A 20,832-nucleotide genomic window follows, 5' to 3' on the forward strand; every position below is an offset into this window, starting at 1 on the left:
ATGGCCCAGTCTGAGACCCGACAAATTCAACTGAAAAATTGTGGCATCACTTGAAGATAGCTGTCTATATTTCCAAAGAACTTGACCTAGTTAGAACAGTTTTGTCAAGAAGAATGGTCAAATATTGTCAAATCTGTTTTCAAAATTGGTAGAGAACTACCCCAACATACTTACAGCTGTCATTGCTGTCAACGGTGCTTCCACCAAGTATTAACTTGGGAGATGGGGTCTTATTCAATTATTGTATTTCAATATAGTTGTTTTCAACAATAACACATTTTCCCCTTGAAAGCCTGGAGCATGGTTTGCAGATAAGAGGATAACCTCATTTAAATAGAAACTCTGAGGCACTCGCACAACAAAATATGAAAAAAGTGTCTAAGGAGACATAGACTTTCTTCAGGCAAAGTCACTCCGGTTTTGACTTTGTTGTCCCAATTTTTGTGGAAGGCACTATACATGATGCACAATCTTACCTACTGTAGACAACCCTAACCACAGAAAAACAGACTCTTTCAGATAGACATAAGAAACAGACGCTATATTTGTCTGCTCTTCGTCTGCCTTTAGTCTAATCCAAGCCCAGCATATTAGTGAAAAGCATTCTACCAGAATGTATGGTTAGAGGTATTTTCTATTGAAAGCATAACTGTTACATACTATATCTGAAAAGTTTACACAGCCTGCGAAGAATCACTACCTGGTTCTATCATACATTTCCAAATCATCAAGACTGTTTTATCTGTACAGCACTCCCTTCCATTATCCAAATGGATCCTGTGCCAAAACCCAGAAGTTATGAAGGGAGATTCATCCTGCTGCTGTTGTCTGCACCCAGTCAGCTGACAAATCTCTACACTGGGTAATACTCTGCAGTGCGTGAGCACAAATCAGACTTACAGCAGCACTAAAACTTTGATTTCTGTGTCAAGTTCTGTTACAGTGGCATAGAGATTAAAATCGGGGGGGAAAAAACAATGGCATGCAGGAGTCAAAGAACTCGAAATAGAAAATCAATATTATATTCACACATGTACTGCATAGCAATTTCACTCTGTAAGACATACTATGTATATTTATTACAAATCACAACGAACGATAGCATTCAAAAGCAAGTGGCAGAATATGAAAACTGTATGCAAGAACAAAGAATCTTAAATCTTCCAAGGATAGTACACAATGAAATTATAAGCTGACTAGCAACAAAAGATTGTAACCTACCTCTTAAAGCAATTGTGCCATCTTCTGAAAACTTATTTGGATCAAGAAAAACTCTTGGCTCTGAATCCAAGGAATCCTGGACATACATGACACTCTGGTTTTGTAGTCCAGTGTTGTAGAAATGAAAGTACCTAGAGGAAAGCAAAGAACATCTTGAATACCAGAAGTACTGCATACAGAGATAAATGAATGGAAAAGAGAGATGAGTAAAAAGTAACGTACAAATCATAGCATTTCATGTTTAGTGTTAAAAACATGTCAAAAAGAAAAAGATTTACAAGTATTTTTTTAACCAGATAATAACCAGAAGGGAAACAAAATTACACAAGTACACCTCATATACAGTGCCTTGCAAAAGTATTCACCCCCCTTGGACTATTTCGCATTTTATTATGTTATAGCATGGAACCATGATGTATTTAACTGAGAATGTTTGCCACTCATCAACACAAAGTACCATATAATGTCAAAGTGAAAAAAAATCAGACATTTTACTAAATTAAAAATAAACAAAATAATTGAATGTATAAGTATCCACCCCCCAGAGTTAAACCACCATTGGCAGCAATTACAGCTGTGAGTCTCTTTGTGTAAGAGCATTGTGTAATCAGCATTGCACATCTCGACACTGGAATTTTCCACCCCAAAATTTGATTCCTAACTGAAGTCTATAATATCATAAGTAGCTATAAATAATAAAGCACATGTTTTTTAACAACATGACAAGAAGATACACAGACACTTGACTAAATGGCAGGAAACTTAATTATCAGTTTACATTTGCCCAACTAAAATTATTGTATTAGGATGTACAATTCACTTGAACACATTCCCTTTATATTAGGAAAGCAGACAATATATCTGGCAGAGATCCATTTTTATTTAGGCAAAGGAATGTTCGACACTACTTCTGTGCATAAATATACAGTCAATCAGAGCCAACCGGAAGCCTTACACCATTAGCATTCTGACTCTCGGCATTTTATTGTTCAAATAGACCTCTTCCTATTGCTAAAAGAAGACTTTAAAAGCAATTAGTAAAGAGAAGGTGGCACCAAGTTAACAAAAAAATAATGTCTTTGATAAATCATATATAACTTATAACCAATAAACATGGTGCACATAAAGGTGGAAGTATTAATGCACTCAACAGTTTTTAATTTGTGTGTCATGCATGACTGCAGTTAAAGAGATTATAGACAGCAATGGCATTCTTCATTGACAAAGACAGAAGAGATATATGCACTTCTGTCTGTCAACAGACTTAATTGTTTTAAAGTCTGTGATTACATTAGAAGACAAATTGGACCTATCAGTACAGGAACAATCACAATCAGTATAACTGTTAGCATTTACGATGGCATTTTATGCCACAGATTAATATATCTAAGCCTGAGGTACAATCATGGAAATTACTTTTTCAATTAAATATGAAAATCCAGATAATTTCTTCTAAAGGAAATGCATGGGTCATTAAATAGTTTATGGTTAAAGTGATTAACGTCTGCTTCACCAAATTATAAACTACAAATCAAACCCATCTCACACAAAGACATCTTTAAATGAAAAAATATATCACACATAAACCTAAAACTGATCCTAATAAAAAAATCATTGAAGCAATATAAATATAAAACACAATTGCTGCAGCCACTGAAACAAGTGTTCCAGCAGTTTTATTTCGTTTACTCCTTAAGAAGGTTCTTATTTACTATGCTTGAGGGGTGTGTTTCCAGAAAACGATGAATCTTAGAGACTAACGAGCAACTTTACGATGTGCTATTTTTTCATGTGTTTCCCAAAACCCCCCTTAATTGAGTGAGTATAAAGTACTTCTTTATTAACCCTGCCCCTAAAGTTGCTAAGCAAAAAGCATCACAAGTCGATTGAAAAACAATCGATTGACAATACTTTCATTATATGGTGTCGGTTTTGGTTCTTCAATGGGATGAAATACAGTTGTGAAAAGGAATATGAAGTAAACATGACATCATAATTTAACAACCATTTAAGCGAAAGCGTATAGATAGGCACAAAATGGGACACATTGTTTCTAAGAGAAAATAAAATAAATGACTGACATGCCGTAAAAGAAAACCAAGTTTAACTGTGTGGACAATGTATGTATCCTGTATGACTTCTTAGATTTAAAGCAATATTTTTTTGGTGCGCTGCCATTGTTAAAAGTTAGATTGTTTCATGAGAAAATACTGTTGTTATTTATAGTTGTTGAGTGAATTGGTCTTATTAACATGACTACTAAGCTTGACATTTGTCACTCAACAAATACAGGACCTATAATCAAATTTAAAAACAAATAGGTCTAAGCTTTACCGTCAACAATCACAACAGAACATAAAACAGTATTCGAACTTAACAGATAAAAGAAAGAAAACATAAACAGAACAAAAAAACAATTAACTGTCAGCGGTAATGAGGTAAATATTTATGTTAATTTAAGTTATATTTTTACATATATCAAATGTTTTCCTTGTTTTGGCATTTTTCACGTTCTTTATGGAATTTAAATACAATTCAAATTCCACCTCAAAAGTACTAAAGGAGGGAGTATTATTAAAACATTTTACTTATGAATATGTAATTTACCCAAGATGACTAATAAATTCATTACTGTATAAATAAATGTAATTTTTTCAAATTTCCTCTTATATAGTACAACAAAATATCAAAATCCTTAATAAAAAATCTTAGTATTCTAAATTTCCAAAGAATTGTCATGAAGGGAATTTAATGTGCTCTGTCTGGCGATCTCTGGCTCTAAGGCTGGCTCAAGAGGTAGCCAGTTTAAGAAGCACTTAGTGATAAACGAGTGGGTCGGGGAGCACGTAAATTACCAAGGATTTAACATGCTACTTTAGTACGAAATTAAATATTTTATTTTTTATAAGAGGGTTAGGTTATGAAAAGAGTTCTCATTATTCCTTAACATCATTAGAAAGAATAATGGGAACTTTAGGCAATAATTTTAATGACATTTTTTTATGTGGGCTCACTGAAATCTGTCAAAGGTTCAAAACTGAAACACTCATAAATTAACGCTAGATCTTAAGATCAAGTTTGCGATGTTCTTAGTGTAACTATGCTTTCGGGAAACTCACCCAAGGTCTAAACACATTCAGACGTGTACACTACTGTGTTTAACAATTACTCAATGAAAAAGCAGAAATTGAAGACAGCATCACTGTCTTTTTACCCCTCGTTCACCCACCTGTTTCCTCTTTTAAATGGACAGCTGTACTTGGGATAATCATAAAGCTCTGTCATGCGGTCTTTAAACAAGTTCCTGACAGGACATCCTTCAAGAAATGGCACAGTCAGTTGATTTTGGGCATTCACAAAAGCCTGAAATGCATTTCATTCAGAAGTGGTCAGCAAAACTATTTTCAGATTTTTTAAGAAGAAGGGTTGCTGATGAGGTCTTGGTATCACTCAAAACACTAAGTCCTAGCCGCCATATTATCACACATTATTATTCAATCTATTTTTATTATCATAATTCATCTATATCATCAAAACCAAAAGCAATATTTCTACTGTATTAAAAGATATGTATTCAGAAGCCTGCTTCTTTACAATGTCATAGAGCCGCACACATCGCTGGAAGTTTTGTTGCCACGCTCTGAATCGCGTTGCACATACTGTACCTTGCCATTTTTGTGATGTAAACTGAAGGTTTTACAAGTTACTTTGTACGTTTTACTTTTATTGCAGTTTGAAATGCACTCATCAACGCTGATTCTTTCTAACCCCAAAATATAAAAATAGCATTGCAGATCCCCATTTAAGTGTCCATATTAAAGTAGTCATACAGAATAATAGTTCATTGTTGTCAGTGCATTACTATACAGTACTTTACCTTTGTTCTTTCACTGTCTGGATCTTCCAACCAACAATAAGGATCAGGTATTTTATCACCATGGTAATCATCAACCTACACAGATGGACAACAAGAAGATTAGGTGAAAGAAATGTGAAACGTGAATCTTAAGTCCGTCATCATTTAAAAAAAGCCCCTTACATTCTCATTACATTTCATCTTGATTTTCCAAAACTCAAACATAAAGTTTCTAAAGAATTCTAAAGCAGCAAGATCAAGTCTCAATGTAGAAGCTGGTAATGTCTCCTTGCAAATAGTTTTAAAAACACTCTTCCTTTTTATAAAACAAAGGCTTCTGAATTTCTTTTATTATTTTTTCTGCAAGAGAAAGGCATTAATCTTAGAATGTTATCATCACAGTTGACTGACATGACATTCCAAGACCTCATTCTTTACTTCGTTATTCGTTCTGCGGTGTTGCAGCTTATGACAAGTTTAACAAAATGTTCATATGCCATGAAATCTAGCTGATAATGTTTTCTATATTACAGGCCTAGTGCTTATATAATCAGCTGAAACTTGTAATATAGAGTATTTTTTTTAAATCTCCTATGTAAAAATATCATAATTTATTCAGTCTTATTCATTCAATAACCAGAAATTAAAACTTAATAAAGAAGAATTAAAAAACAATATTTTGGGGTGATATACCATCCGTACATTTTCTAATCACTTTTTCCAATACAGGGACATCAAGGAGACCCATGTAAACACAAGGAGATGATACAGTGCCTTGCGAAAGTATTCGGCCCCCTTGAACTTTTCAACCTTTTGCCACATTTCAGGCTTCAAACATAAAGATATAAATTTTTTATTTTATGTGAAGAATCACCAACAAGTGGGACACAATTGTGAAGTGGAACGAAATCTATTGGATTTTTGAAACTTTTTTAACTAATAAAAAAATGAAAAGTGGGGCGTGCAAAATTATTCGGCCCCCTTGCGTTAATACTTTGTAGAGCCACCTTTTGCTGCGATTACAGCTGCAAGTCGCTTGGGGTATGTCTCTATCAGTTTTGCACATCGAGAGACTGAAATTCTTGCCCATTCTTCCTTGCAAAACAGCTCGAGCTCAGTGAGGTTGGATGGAGAGCGTTTGTGAACAGCAGTTTTCAGCTCTTTCCACAGATTCTCGATTGGATTCAGGTCTGGACTTTGACTTGGCCATTCAAACACCTGGATACGTTTATTTGTGAACCATTCCTTTGTAGATTTTGCTGTATGTTTGGGATCATTGTCTTGTTGGAAGATAAATCTCCGTCCCAGTTTCAGGTCTTTTGCAGACTCCAACAGGTTTTCATCCAGAATGGTCCTGTATTTGGCTGCATCCATCTTCCCCTCAATTTTAACCATCTTCCCTGTCCCTGCTGAAGAAAAGCAGGCCCAAACCATGATGCTGCCACCACCATGTTTGACAGTGGGGATGGTGTGTTGAGGGTGATGAGCTGTGTTGCTTTTACGCCAAACATATCGTTTTGCATTGTGGCCAAAAAGTTCGATTTAGGTTTCATCTGACCAGAGCACCTTCTTCCACATGTTTGGGGTGTCTCCCAGGTGGCTTGTGGCAAACTTTAGACGAGACTTTTTATGGATATCTTTGAGAAATGGCTTTCTTCTTGCCACTCTTCCATAAAGGCCAGATTTGTGCAGTGTAAGACTGATTGTTGTCCTATGGACAGACTCTCCCACCTCAGCTGTAGTTCTCTGCAGTTCATCCAGAGTGATCATGGGCCTCTTGGCTGCATCTCTGATCAGTCTTCTCCTTGTCTGAGCTGAAAGTTTAGAGGGACGGCCAGGTCTTGGTAGATTTGCAGTGGTCTGATACTCCTTCCATTTCAAGATGATCGCTTGCACAGTGCTCCTTGGGATGTTTGAAGCTTGGGAAATCTTTTTGTATCCAAATCCGGCTTTAAACTTCTCCACAACAGTATTACGGACCTGCCTGGTGTGTTCCTTGGTCTTCGTGATGCTCTCTGCGCTTTCAACAGAACCTTGAGACTATCACAGAGCAGGTGCATTTATACAGAGACTTGATTACACACAGGTGGATTCTATTTATCACCATCAGTCATTTAGGACAACATTGGATCATTCAGAGATCCTCGCTGAACTTCTGGAGTGAGTTTGCTGCACTGAAAGTAAAGGGGCCGAATAATTTTGCACGCCCCACTTTTCATTTTTTTTATTAGTTAAAAAAGTTTCAAAAATCCAATAGATTTCGTTCCACTTCACAATTGTGTCCCACTTGTTGGTGATTCTTCACATAAAATAAAAAATTTATATCTTTATGTTTGAAGCCTGAAATGTGGCAAAAGGTTGAAAAGTTCAAGGGGGCCGAATACTTTCGCAAGGCACTGTATAAACTCCATACAGATAGCCCCCCGGGAACTGAACCAAGAGCCCCAGCACTGACAGGCCACAATGCTAATCACTGTCTCACCATGCCACCCTACATTTTATATGTACTCATGAACATATTTTCTATTAATATATATATATTTAAAAAAAACAGCACACAATTTTGCCTGAGTGTAAAGACGTTTCTTTTTTGGAGATCAGCATGTACCATGTACGAGTTTACTTTACAGGGGTCACTTTCTTTTGGTGTCTACACAGAGCTCTCCAAGAACTACGGTTAATTCATCCATATATTAAACTGGACTGATTAAACAGTCAGAAGCTCTGACTTTCTCTGCTTTTAAAAAATGCATCTAATTTTTCTAATTTAGGGGTAATATACACTATTACTAAAATGCCCCTACTAAATTAGATAAGAGTTCAAATTCACTCAGAATTTACTACTGAAAGCAGTCTGATATTCCTGTGTACTTCTCATTTCATTTTCTCTATTACTTTGAGACAAGAAATATCATGTAAGCAAAAAAGAAGTTTGATTGTTAGGTAGCAAAGAGAATTGAACTCTACTTGTTTATCGATTGTCAATTAAACGCTAAGCAGACAGGTAGAGATTCCAGAAAATAGTACATTGGATAAAATTAAGAATCAATGCCTTATCCGTTCAGTTAAAATGTAAAAAAATAAACATAACGTCTCTTCATTTTAAGCAAAAAGTATTGTAGTGCACACACTGCTTAGTGATGTTCAAATTCATTTTAGCTTTTCGGATTTTCAGTTTTGAACCTTTGACAGATTTTAGTGAGCCCACATAATAAATGTCATTAAAATAATTGCCTAAAGTTCCCATTATTCTTTCTAATGATGTGAGGGAATAATTAGAACTCTTTTCATAACCTAACCCTCTTATAAAAAATAAAATATTTAATTTCGTACCATCACAGAAACAAAGACGATAAATAATGTAACTACCAGCAAACGGGAGCTGCACAATACCGGTTCAATTGTACTTACTACAGATTCGTCACGATACGCTTCTGGGTACTGGAAAGACATGTTTATAACCTGTTAAACGTTTTATGATATAAACACTCTTGAAAACAGGAAAAAAGGATAGCTTTACAATTGAAATTCGTGGTCCCTTAGTGAACCACTACACCCAAACAAGACGTTTTTCCAACAGCACAGACTATAATCTCCTCTTCCTAGCGTGACAAAGAAATCTGGGAAAAGAGAACACATGGTCGGTAAGAGACCATAAAAAATAAGGGCGCCCTCTTGTGTTACAATATTAATAGCTTTACTGTTTACTGCAATTTTATGCAATGTAATTGTATTTTGGTGATTTTGGGAATAAATGGTGAAATTTGGCCAGGGTGACGGGATAACACCCCTACTCTTTTCAAGAAAATATTTTTAAAAAATTTAAATGACCACACTTGCAATTTCTGCGACTGTCTGCTCAGGGATTAAATAATTTAAGAACAGCAAAAATAGGGGCAACATTTCTGCACTAAACTTTAAAACATTCAATAACTAGTGACAAGGATTTCTTGTTTCTTTGTTCGTTAACTATTTGTTCTTTTTGTTGGACAGATCCACATTTCTGAAGTTACGACAAAAACATTGAATGGATATTGATCATGTGTGTAAAGGAACAAGTAATAGGTTTATTCCATGCTGAAAAAAAGAAGAAAGAGAACACAACGTTTCGGCCGTGGAGCCTTCTTCAGGTGTGTGTGTCCCATGATGGACTGGTGTAGTCCAGGAGTCTCATATCTTCTGGTTTCTCTTCAACCCACGTTCCCATCTACATAGTCGGTCTACTTATTTAATTAGCTACATAATTGCAATACTACCATCCAAACCCTGAGGAGATGTATAGGTAAACACATTTAATGAAGTGAATGTCTAGTTAGGGTGATTGTTTAACTGACTGCTCAATTACATTTTGAAACAAAGACCAGAAAACATGAAGCCCTCCAGGAACTGAACTTCTGAGATAAACAATGGTCCATGACCTTCACCAAGAAAAAAGCAACCCACCAAGTCTGAGGAAGGCTCCACAACAAATCACAACTGGCAATCCACTGAAGCTAAGCAGGTGTGAGTCTGGTCAGTACCTGGATGGGAAACCTCCTGGGGAAAAACTAAGGTTGCTGCTGGAAGAGGTGTTAGTGGGGCCAGCAGGGGGTGCTCACCCTGTGGTCCATGTGGGTCCTAATGCCCCAGTATAGTGACGGGGACACTACACTGTAAATCCTATGGATGAGACGTAAAACCGAGGTCCTGACTCTCTTTTGTCATTAAAAATCCCAGGGCGTTTCTTGGAAAGAGTAGGGGTGTAACCCCGCCGTCCTGACCAAATTTCCCATTGGCCCTTACCAATCATGGCCTCCATAATACCCCTCTATGAATTGGCTACATTACTCTGCTCTCCTCCTCACTGATAGCTGATGTGTGGTGAGCGTTCTGGCGCACTATGGCTGCCATTGCATCATCCAGGTGGATGCTGCACATTGGTGGTGGTGGAGGGGAGTCCCCATTACCTGTAAAGCGCTTTGAGTGGGGTGTCCAGAAAAGCGCTATATAAGCAATTATTATTATATTATATGTGTGTGTGATATATTCAGAAACCTATCCTGCTGCTACCAGTAAACATTTGGAATGCCAACAGTATGAGAATTCACTCTAAGTTATGTATTCTGTGATATATTAAGAAGCTGTTTCTACTCCTTACAAAAGGAGTCTCACTTTTAAAAATATTTGAAAAATAAGGTTGCCACTAGATGGAAGCAAGTGCTCCTATTTATCAATTTCAGTAAGATCAGTCATACTCCAACTAATTCTGAGTTTTCATAAGTGATGCATGTTTTGAGCATGATGATGTTATTTAAATTGCTGAAAGATGGTGATTATTCTATACAGTAGTGCTGAAAATGACCACTGTTAGTAGTGCAATTGCTTTCAGTATTGCATTACATTCTTTAGTGTATTCCATCTTTAATTCTTTCCTACATTGATGACACTCTGGTGTGATAAATCTTAATTGCTGTCCATTCAATTGTTAGTCAAGTTAGATATTCCAAAAAGATTAAAAAAGAGTTTAGGTTTGATGACATCATTGATGTCTGGAGATGTTAATGGGTTAATAGCCTGTTTTTGTGTATTAAGATACAGATACTAAGCAACATTTGAAGATAAGTTTAAACACAATAGTTCCGTGTTTTTACACACATAAGTATGTGCATGTTAAAATAGTTTTAAATGTGCATTCATTAATTTCAAGAAATAAAACAGATAAAAATATGATACAGCTAAAAAATGAAAAATGAAAAAATATTTAAAAAAACCCTTTTTGACAAGAAAATCATTATGGGAGATATCATCTACGTAGGTTTTAAACCCATGACCTATTGTTTATTTGTTTTTACTCAGTTCAATGATAACGGCTAGATAATTTCATTAATAATTCACAAAAAAAGTTCAGGTGACACTGAAACATAAAAAAGACAAACAAGAACTGAAGTATATATAATGACTGACTTTTTTATATTACTTTTCTTAGACAGGCACTGGGAATTTATCCACTGTCACTCAAATGCAGGGTGTACTTATACTGCATACAATATACTATACAGTACATATACGGTAGTCTATATACATTAGAACAACAATTATTTGGTAGGAGTATTATGTAGGATTATATCAATATGTCAATGGACACTTACTTGGAATAGTCATAATTCTTCACTCATAAGATCCACCTGTCTGTGGTTGGTATGACTATTGAATAGCACTTGCCCTTTTGCATTGCGAAGGTAGGAGTACCCATGTAAAGAAACTGCTAGTTTTGCTTTTTGCATTTATCAAGTCATCAGTCAAAGACAACTGTTTCACCCATAACTAACATTAATCAAGGAAATGTATGTATTTACGTATCTTCCAATTAACACCTTTTAGGTTTGTGGTGTGTATTAAGAGCTTTAAAGTTGCATAAATGTTTATATAAATTGGAGGAGCAAATGTTCTTCATATATAAGAAGTTGCCTGATGAGACAAGATCAGGCATGGTTAGGATTGGCTAGGAGGTCTCTAAGGTTGCTGTTGTAAGGTGGATCAGGAGTTAGCAGCCTTTACTCTGGACCACGTATGCAGAACCAGTCCGAAGGTGTTAAAGGAACAAACACAGATTAATCTTTTATTTGCAAATGGTGCTAAAAGACCAGTAACTGGAAATCTTCCATCTTGGGCAGAGTGACCAAACCATTGCCCCAGTATGACAAGTGGAAACAAATCGAAGTGCTGTAGGTTGTATGGATGAAACATTTGACTAAAATTCTGACTACCTGGTCATTAAAGATCACATAGCCCTCTTGAAAAGCAGAGGTGTAAACACTGGTGTCCTCTGTTCAATTCACTTTAAGTACCTTAGGTTTGGCCTTGTGATGTAGATTTATGCTTCTCTCCCTGATCTGCTATGTAGTGCTATGAGTGAGGCAGCTGCTCTTGACCTAGATGTGCAATGGACTTCAGTGGTGAATAACTTGGGTCTCCTACTATTTAAGGCACTTCTGGGGGGGGGGGTTGTAGGACAAGACCTAAATGCTAAACCTTTTGTTTAAAATGTTACCAATATACAAAATTTAAGAGTGTTATTTATTTTTTTCCTATAGGGAGAGTCATTAGTGCATAATAAAGTACTATTTAATACATCCTGTAATCTCTCTGGATATGACCCTGACCACTGGTCACTCCCAGATGACAAATAAACAAAAGGAATGACTCTATATGCACACAGATGTAAAATCATAGTTAACTCCTAAACATTAACTTGTTTGACAACTTTTTTGTAATAGATTTTAAGGTGTACAGTCCTTGTACTTACCTGACAAACATGAATAGAATACATCTAAATGGAGACTAGATGTTTTCTTATAAGATCTTTGTAGATTAGTACAAACAGCTAGATATTATGTATACAACACTGAATGTATGTACTGTACTTGTTGTTAGATTAATGTAAATTTAGTTTGGATAAACACATTTACTTAAACAGCATTTGAATAGGTTTTTTTTATCTGGAATATCTCAAATTTCTACCACATTTGAGGTCAGCTTCTTTTCATTTTTACTGAAGTCATAGTAACCTAAGTAACCTATCATGTATTTTGGCAGATAAACAAGAAAAATGTCTTCATATTTTATAGGATCCTATTCCTGCTGTTTTATTTCAGTCCAGATTTTCTGCCCTCTGGCCTGTCGGACTCAACAAAATAAGTGAGTCCTTGAGCACCAGAGTGGTACCAATATCTTTTAAAAAAGCAGCAGGTACCCCTGTGCTAAAAAAAATAAATATGGCCCTTGACAATCTGAACATTATATCCAACTTACCTTATCTTGCAATAAAATTAGAATGTGCCATTGCAATTCAATCAAATAGCCTTCTTATTGCAAATAACCTATTCAAACCCCTCCAATCTGGTTTCAGACAATTACACAGCACTACAAATGACCTTGTTACTAACGGTCTTCATTTTCTTATGGCTGATGATTTCGGTTCTCTATCCTAATTCTTCCTGACCTCAGTACTCTTTTTGACACAATTAATCATGTCAACTTTCTTTCTCATCTTGAGACTGTTTGGAGTTTCTGATGTTGCACTTAAAAACTGATAAATACCTTACTGATGGCCAACACTTTTAGTTTCTTGGGGGTTCTAATCTGATGTGGGGTTTGTTAAGTCTGGTGTTCCTTGGGACTATTCAGCTTTTACATGTTCCCACTTGGTCAGTTATTAAAAGTCCCATGGTCTGAATTATCACTTCTATGCCGATGATACTTACTGTAAGTCTATGTCCATACTAATCCTGACACTGAAGTAGCTGGTTCTGCAGCCTCTAATTACATCTCTGGATGTCTCAAAATGTTCTTTATTTAAACTGCAACAAGACTGAATTCATGCTTCTCGGCACCTCCCATCAACTATTTAAAGCAACCCTATCTGTAGATGGCATTGTATTTAAATTTCAAAGAATTTGGGGGTCATATTTGATCCAGGCTTGAACTTTGACCCACATGTACAAAATATTGTAAAAATAATGCTCACCTTTAAGGTTCTTCTGTACATGGCTTGGCACCTTGGTACCTTTTTGACTTTTTATCTTCCTACTCCCCCATCTTGCAATCTTCGTTCATTTGATTGTGGTTTCATGGTTGTCCCCTAAGCCCGTTTAAACTCTATGGGTGACAGAGACTTTTTTTGCTGGTGCCCAGAGCTCTGGAATTCTATCCTGAAGGATATTAGAGAGTCACCTACCCTGAGCGCATTCAAATTCAGACTCAAAACCTTCTTCAGAAAGGCTTTAATGTAATTGGTACCTGTGTCTTCTCCTTTCATCTTCTACCACTTCTAACTCCTTGTGTTTCTTTGTGCACATTTTATCTAATTTTTTACTTTTCCCTTGTTTTAACTGTATGTTTTTTCTACTTTTTCTGTAAAAAACTTTGAGATTATAATTTGAAAGGCACTATATAAATAAAGTTTACTTCTATATAAATAAAGTTTACTGCTATATAATAAAATTAACTAAATAAATGGTTGTGTTACTAGGAATGTTTTAGCGAAGTATAAATACATTTCTTTAATTGAATAGTCATGATAAAACAGTTCTCAAGTTAAAGCTGCTTGCAAAACAAACTGTCATGACATCAGACAGATCTACTCCTGAGGTAATAAACACTGATAGATTTAATAACATGAATAAACAAAACATTGAAACACAAGTGTGTGTATCTTTCCTGTTACCTCGGATACCAGGCATCACGATCATTAAAATCACATAGATTTTGTGTGTCCAGTGTTACACATTAACAGCTTGCCAAATCTGACTGATTGTTCGATGATGAGATGCTGTTTTCTGTACTGTTGAGCCTGCAGTTTATTGATTAGATTCCCTCTGTTCTCTTTTTAATGGTCACCTCATTTCTGCCTTTGTTTTGAGATGTCCCTGCCCATAGAAATTACACTGCAAATAGTCTATCTCAAGTTGTAAAGTATAACATATGCAGTTACAAATTACAACAAAGATGTCTTGTATTTGCAATGTAGTGTTTTTAAGGGCAGGGTTGGCCACCTAGTTGCAATATAACTCATGGAGATGTTTGCTTCTCACATATACTATCAGCTACACACAGTTTACTTTCAACAAATAAACTTCATAGCTCTGTTACCCTATTGTGTTAAAGCCATTTGTGTGTGCACATTTATTTTACCATAGAGGTCTAATGTTTTTAGAGGCTTTATGAATGGAGACTTGATGGCACGTTATGGAAAGGGTATTATACTTTTTATACTATAATGACTACACAGTTTATATTAAACGCCTAGCAATAGGTATATCAGAAGAGTGAGCTTTTCATGTTAAAATGGTTTGGATTCTTCCCACTGGTTAGCTAAGATTCCCCCAGTAAACATAGTTTAGTTTAACATTCACATTACATGCAGTGTATGTATGAGTTAAAAAAATCAATAAAACCATGGAGACACACATTAAACACGTCTGCTTGCTGATTCTCATTGTCGAAATTTTAATTAGAACCTAAGGTAGATTACAATGCTTAAAGGCCATTTTACCATCTTGTCTTGCTGACTTGTAGCTTATTGATCCAAGTTATGTTGTCTTGTTTCTTGGACAACCCCAGGCAATTTACTTCACAGTATGGCTGGGCAGTTTGTTCCAGACTCCCAATCCTTGTAAAAAAAATACTGTACTTCTACTGTTACTTTTACTCTTTCTTAAGAGCCTACTGACATATCTTAGTTAAGGACACGTGGGTGACACCTTTCCTTTGTTAAATCATTACTGGAAAAAAACAGGTACAACTGATTGCATAATTCTTCTGATTTCCTTAACACTTCTGACTCTGTCATGTTGAAATTATTTAAAACCAAACATGGTCTTTCTATAGAAATTCTGTTTGTGTTTTTGTGACTATCTACATGATATGTATTCGATATGGTCCCTGCTACTCCCTTTCAAATGTCAACAGTACTTTTAAAAAAAAATTAAATGTGATGATTTATTTCTATATAAGATAAAAATCTGTCCAGCATATTTATTATTTAGATGTTACCATCAAAACATTAAAAATACATTATTTGAAAGTATTTTGAACTTGATTTTCAAGTTCTTGTTCTTAAAGAAATTCTAATGATAATAATAAACTAGTAAAAAAATGAAATGATGATTCTATAAGGATTTTAATGATTTTGGATATGGGACCCATTTTCAGAATAATTATAATTATTTCATCAGTCTAGGAGTTTCTTAAAAAGGATTCAACAGTGATTGTTGTGCATGCTAAAATGAAAAAATAACTTTTCAAATAAAGTCCTCTGGTGTTTCTGAAAAGCAGAGAGCACATCACAGTAGCATTATGGAATAAAGACCACTGGACCTAGCCTGTCTGATGCTGCAGGTCTATCAGTCTCATGTCCTGAAACAACAGTCATTTCCCGGACTTCTTCATCTTCTTCAATCGCAGCACCTTCCTTCTCGAAAACCTCTTTTCACTCCCTGTGATACATCCTTCAGCAGGTCTCTTTCTCTTTCAGGGCTTTTCCTGTTGTCATCACAAAGACCTCAGTGTCCTTTGTATCATAACCTCCACTAACCTCTCCCAAAAGGCTATCACAGCCATCAAGTAACTTGATCATTAAATATATTTATCATTCAGAATACCAGAGCTTTGTTCCACATCCATTACAAAGTCTGTCTCCCCCACCCCTACCCCTGTTAGCATCAGACATTCTCTTCTTACATTCTCAGGTATTTCAGAAAGGAAAGTTTAAAGTTAGAATTTTTTTGATTTTTATGGATGCCTTTGAGTTTGGGCAAATTGTGCCAACTTATATTCAGTATTTTATAAAGTGTGAGAGATATTGAATATGTGTGTTCTCTCACAAAAATTGATTAGTGTAATGTTGTTTAGAAATCTTTAAATTATTCTAGGCTGCACTCACGCAGGCTCAAGCAATTTTAATAAAGTATGATTATTGTCCATAATGCCCATGATAGAGCATACAAACTTCTGTTATCTTTATAGAGGAAACAAGAAAATATATTCATAAACAATATACTATATATAAGCTAAAAAAGGCCCTGACCAGCACATGTGGAAGAAGATATGAAGTTTAAATTAAGTTTAAGTTCTTAAAGTTTTTTTAATCGATTAAGTACAGTGAATTGGGTTCTTTTCACTACCTTCAGTTACATGCTCATCTTCTATCCAGGTTGAGCACTTTCTGAGTACTAAAATGATTTTAAAAAAGCATGTTTAATTAATTTATTTGACTCCGACAGCCATTTACATGATGGGGTAGGTGCAGGCAACTTTAGCACATTTTATCTAAAAAGCATAACAAAGTTCAAATGTAAGGTGTTAATACAGTATGGTACCCATTTAAAAAATTAAAAAAAACAAGACGCTAGATGTAATCACTCATTGTAATGATAATAATCAGAGTTATTAACATGGAATCTGGGTTTGGATTTCACCATCACCTTTCAATGTATAAGAGGGGGTTGACTACTTCAAATTTCCAGAAACAAGTGTAACATCAGTGTTCATTTTACTAGCCACAGGAATGTGGGCCCTGTAAAGCAACAGCTCAGGCTATTCAAGATAAGGAATGCAAGGTAGCTGAAAGAGACTCTAAGTCACTGCATACTAGGAGAAAATAACAACTGTGCACTCTTTCACCTAAGGCTGTTTGCATGAAAGGATTTCCTTTTTCTGTGTTTGCGCCTACAGCTTGCGTTCCTTTCTTCTTGGTCATCTTTTCCATACCCTGAAGACGCTTGCTTATGTCCTGGAAACCTAATTTGACCGGTGTGTTAAACTGCCTCCTACTTCTTACAGCCTGTTTCATGGAGCAGGAATCTTTAAAACAAAGAGACCTCTTTATAGCCTTATAAGATCATTTAAGTGCTGTTGTTTCAGATCCCTGAATTGCTTGCTAACACTTTCTCATTTATGCTCACTTGATTGGCAAATAAACACAAGAGAAACAGAGGCTATGCCCCCAAAAGAAGGAATTTGTACCCTGAAGGCAGTCATTCACCACCACCCAGAATGGCAGTGGATTAATATACCTTTCCTCAGCAATGATGGAACAAATGGATGAATCTGATACCTGATCATTGTAATGTAAGAAAGGTAAATACAAGTACTGCAGAAATTGTATTGTATGTCTTGATATATAAAGCATAAAATGGAACATTGTTATTAAAGTGCACTAGACATTGTGTTTTCTCACAGTACATATGTCTGCTGATGTTTCCATTCAAGTTCCAAATTTCAAAATATAAATATCATGATTGTGACACACTCATACACAATAAGAAAAATATGTGGTCCTTGAGAACATCAGCAGCTTATATACTGTACATCTGTAGTTACTTACAAAATGCACTTGTATTCTGCTCAGATTGATAGTAAATTATGAAAGTGCCTCAGATATTAAAATGCAGAAATACATTATGTTTTGCTAGAATATATAAAACAGTATCTGGAATATAACTAAATAAAAAATTGATGGGTTCTATGCTCCACTGAATAGAACAATACTTTTTCATGACATCTTCATAATAAAGAAGCCAAATGTGAATTTTGAGAACGTGAAATCAAATCTGTACCTCTATCTTTTGAAGGAGCTTGTCAGGAACTCTTCAAGACATGGGTGGGTGAGATCATTGAATCAGTATTCTACAAACAAACCCAAACAAAATGCAGAAAATCCTTATTTGTAAACTTATCATCTATGTTTTTCTTTTCCACATAGTAAAATGCTGAGAGTTAATTAACGTTCTATTTCTAATTCATTGAGTGGATAGCAATAATGTAACAATTCTATGACTATGATTCAATTTTGAAACTTTACTATAAATGATGATGCACTGTAGTGAAGGAATAATTTCATTACAGATGACTGGGGTGAGTTGGTTCATTGGTGTCCTGCTAAATACTCCATCTAGGATTCTTGAAGGTTCCTGAGTTCTTAAGAAAAGCTGAAGATTATTTTTTGTTGGTGAAGTTGAATTTCCATGGTCATGTTATCACTTATTATTATTTCATTTTGAGGTTAACAATGAGCTTGTGTGTGCAATTAACTTAACATGCACATTAGTAATGTACAGTTAAAATTCTAAACCAACACACCTGCCCTTCCATTTTGCTCTTTTTAATGCTTCAAACTAGTCTTAACCTGCTGCACTTGGCTTACAGATCTGTGCATGAGATGTTTCCAATTACCCAAAACCTCCTCTCTAAGAGTGCTTGTAGTGTTAGCGTATACAGATTCAGACTAGAAAAACTTTTTTAAAACCTTTGGAAGATTAACCAAGGTAAACCAAAAAAGCCTGGATTAAGGTATTACATTTGTGACAGATTGTTAAAGGTTTTCTCTAAATACAATTTTATTTGTTTTTGGATGGTAAATCCAAACATTTTCAACAACAAAAGTCTACACAAGACAAAAACATATTTTAAGTAACACATTATGATCTATAGATCCTCATCATTTTTAATAAGACGTTTTTTGACATGCAGTATGTACTAAGAGGTTATCCAAAAAAGGCAACAGTCCCTTAAAAAAGAAGATAAATAGAGCAAATGTATTTTCCTTGTTACTATAATTGATTTCTATTAAAACACAATAGATTATTGTATCAAAACAGCAACATCAAATTGTATAAACAGGCTTACATGTAATAAAAATAAAGCTGGGATGCTTTCAAAACATTTAAAATAACATCTGGTAAAACCGTTCTGGATGATAGCTGTATTAATCGTATTTATTTTATGCTGTATCTGCATTACTAATTGTAACATTCTGATGACAAGTATAAAAGTCTCAAATGGAAATTATTAATTTAGAATTCCCTCAGGCTTTGATTAGCCAAATTTAAAAAACTGGAATCATTTCAATGGACTTTTTCAGCATGAAAACGTTTTTACATTGCTGTACATATATATAAACTAGATTGTTTTTGAATATCTGTACCATATTCATCAAAATGTATTTGTCTCACAAACGTGTACTACTAAGCCCACAAGACTTTGAGTTACAAAATGAAACATTTATTTCTAGCAATGTTGTAACATGAGTGAGTTCTTCTGAATACCACAAAAGACAAACTATCTGGCAAAAACACAAAGGAAGTAAAGTAATAAATTATCTCGCAATTATCATAAAACTATTACATCGTCAAAAAGAAAACAAAAGAAAGAAAATAATGTCCTAAGTACACACCAAATGTTTAAAAAGGCACACTAATGGAAAATATTCAGGAAGGTTACTCAATAGTCTTTAAAACCAACTAACCAACTAACTTCAACCTCTATGCTGTGAGACAAAGTGAGGGTATTTGGATTTTCATCAAGCTCCTAAAACATTTGAAGGAACTATAAGAAGTTCCATGAAATGGGCTTAAGCAATCTCTCTATTTGAAGTATAAAACTTTCCATAGCTTCAGGTTGCTATATGCAATGTATTTTTAAGTTATACATTGTATGTTTCTACCTAACACATAATACTGTACTGTAATTCTCTTTTTCACACCCCTGTTATGTCTTATACTGTAATAGAAAATGTAATAATAATGTTCATTCTTTTGAAAGAATGCAATCCAAGCAATCCAAGTAAAGAGCAAGAAAGGTAATGTATTTTTTCTTAGAATAACCAATGGTTACATAACAACATCAAAAAAGGCCGTAAATCTTGGTAATTTTGTAGTAAAGGGAATCTTAAAAGTTTTGTCACCGCAGCCCTCATCTGCCCAATCAAAGGTTATGCCCTTTAAGATAATGCGCTGTTTCCTGTTCATTAACCAATTTTCAGTCCATGTGCACACATTACCTTGGATTTCTGGAGCTTTTAATTTATGAAATACATCTTTGATGAGAAACCTTATCAAATGCTTTCAGAAAATCTAAAGTTATAATGTCATACGCTCTAGCTCCCTTGTTGCTTGTTGAAAGGATTCCTTTCTAAACCCATTCTGCCTCTCTCATAAAATATCAATGTTTTGGAGATATTCTTCTAATTTACCTCTATTGTTTCCATAATATTACCAATAGTAGAAGCAGAAATGTTCCCAGGCTTCTGTGGTTCATTTTTGTCATGTTTTTGAATTATTGTTAAATTAGCAATTCTTCAGTCTGTGTTACTGGTCCCGTCATAACAAAGAGCTGAAATATACTAGCTAGTGGTCTATGAATACTTCCATCATTTTTTACTTTGACAGTGAAAATATAATCAGGCCGTAGCAATTTATAAGTTTTTAACCGTTTCT

At 35.0% G+C, this 20,832-nt stretch overlaps 1 protein-coding gene across 2 annotated transcripts in view; it reads right to left on the reverse strand.

Moving 5' to 3' along the window:
- prep (prolyl endopeptidase) overlaps positions 1-8,690 on the reverse strand; it is a 56,511-nt gene extending 47,821 nt beyond the window's left edge. For both annotated transcript variants that reach the window (XM_069178643.1, XM_006626021.2), the window contains exons 1-4: positions 8,489-8,690; positions 5,099-5,173; positions 4,451-4,584; positions 1,222-1,352 (exon numbers count right to left, since the gene is read on the reverse strand). In XM_069178643.1, coding sequence (XP_069034744.1) covers positions 1,222-1,352; positions 4,451-4,584; positions 5,099-5,173; positions 8,489-8,530 — 382 coding nt within the window. In that variant the 5' untranslated portion in view covers positions 8,531-8,690. The remainder of the gene's footprint in view (positions 1-1,221; positions 1,353-4,450; positions 4,585-5,098; positions 5,174-8,488) is intronic.
- Between the last annotated feature and the right edge of the window lie 12,142 nt (positions 8,691-20,832).

Source organism: Lepisosteus oculatus, chromosome 2 (genome assembly GCF_040954835.1).
Source record: "Lepisosteus oculatus isolate fLepOcu1 chromosome 2, fLepOcu1.hap2, whole genome shotgun sequence".
NCBI classification, from domain to species: Eukaryota; Metazoa; Chordata; class Actinopteri; order Semionotiformes; family Lepisosteidae; genus Lepisosteus; species Lepisosteus oculatus.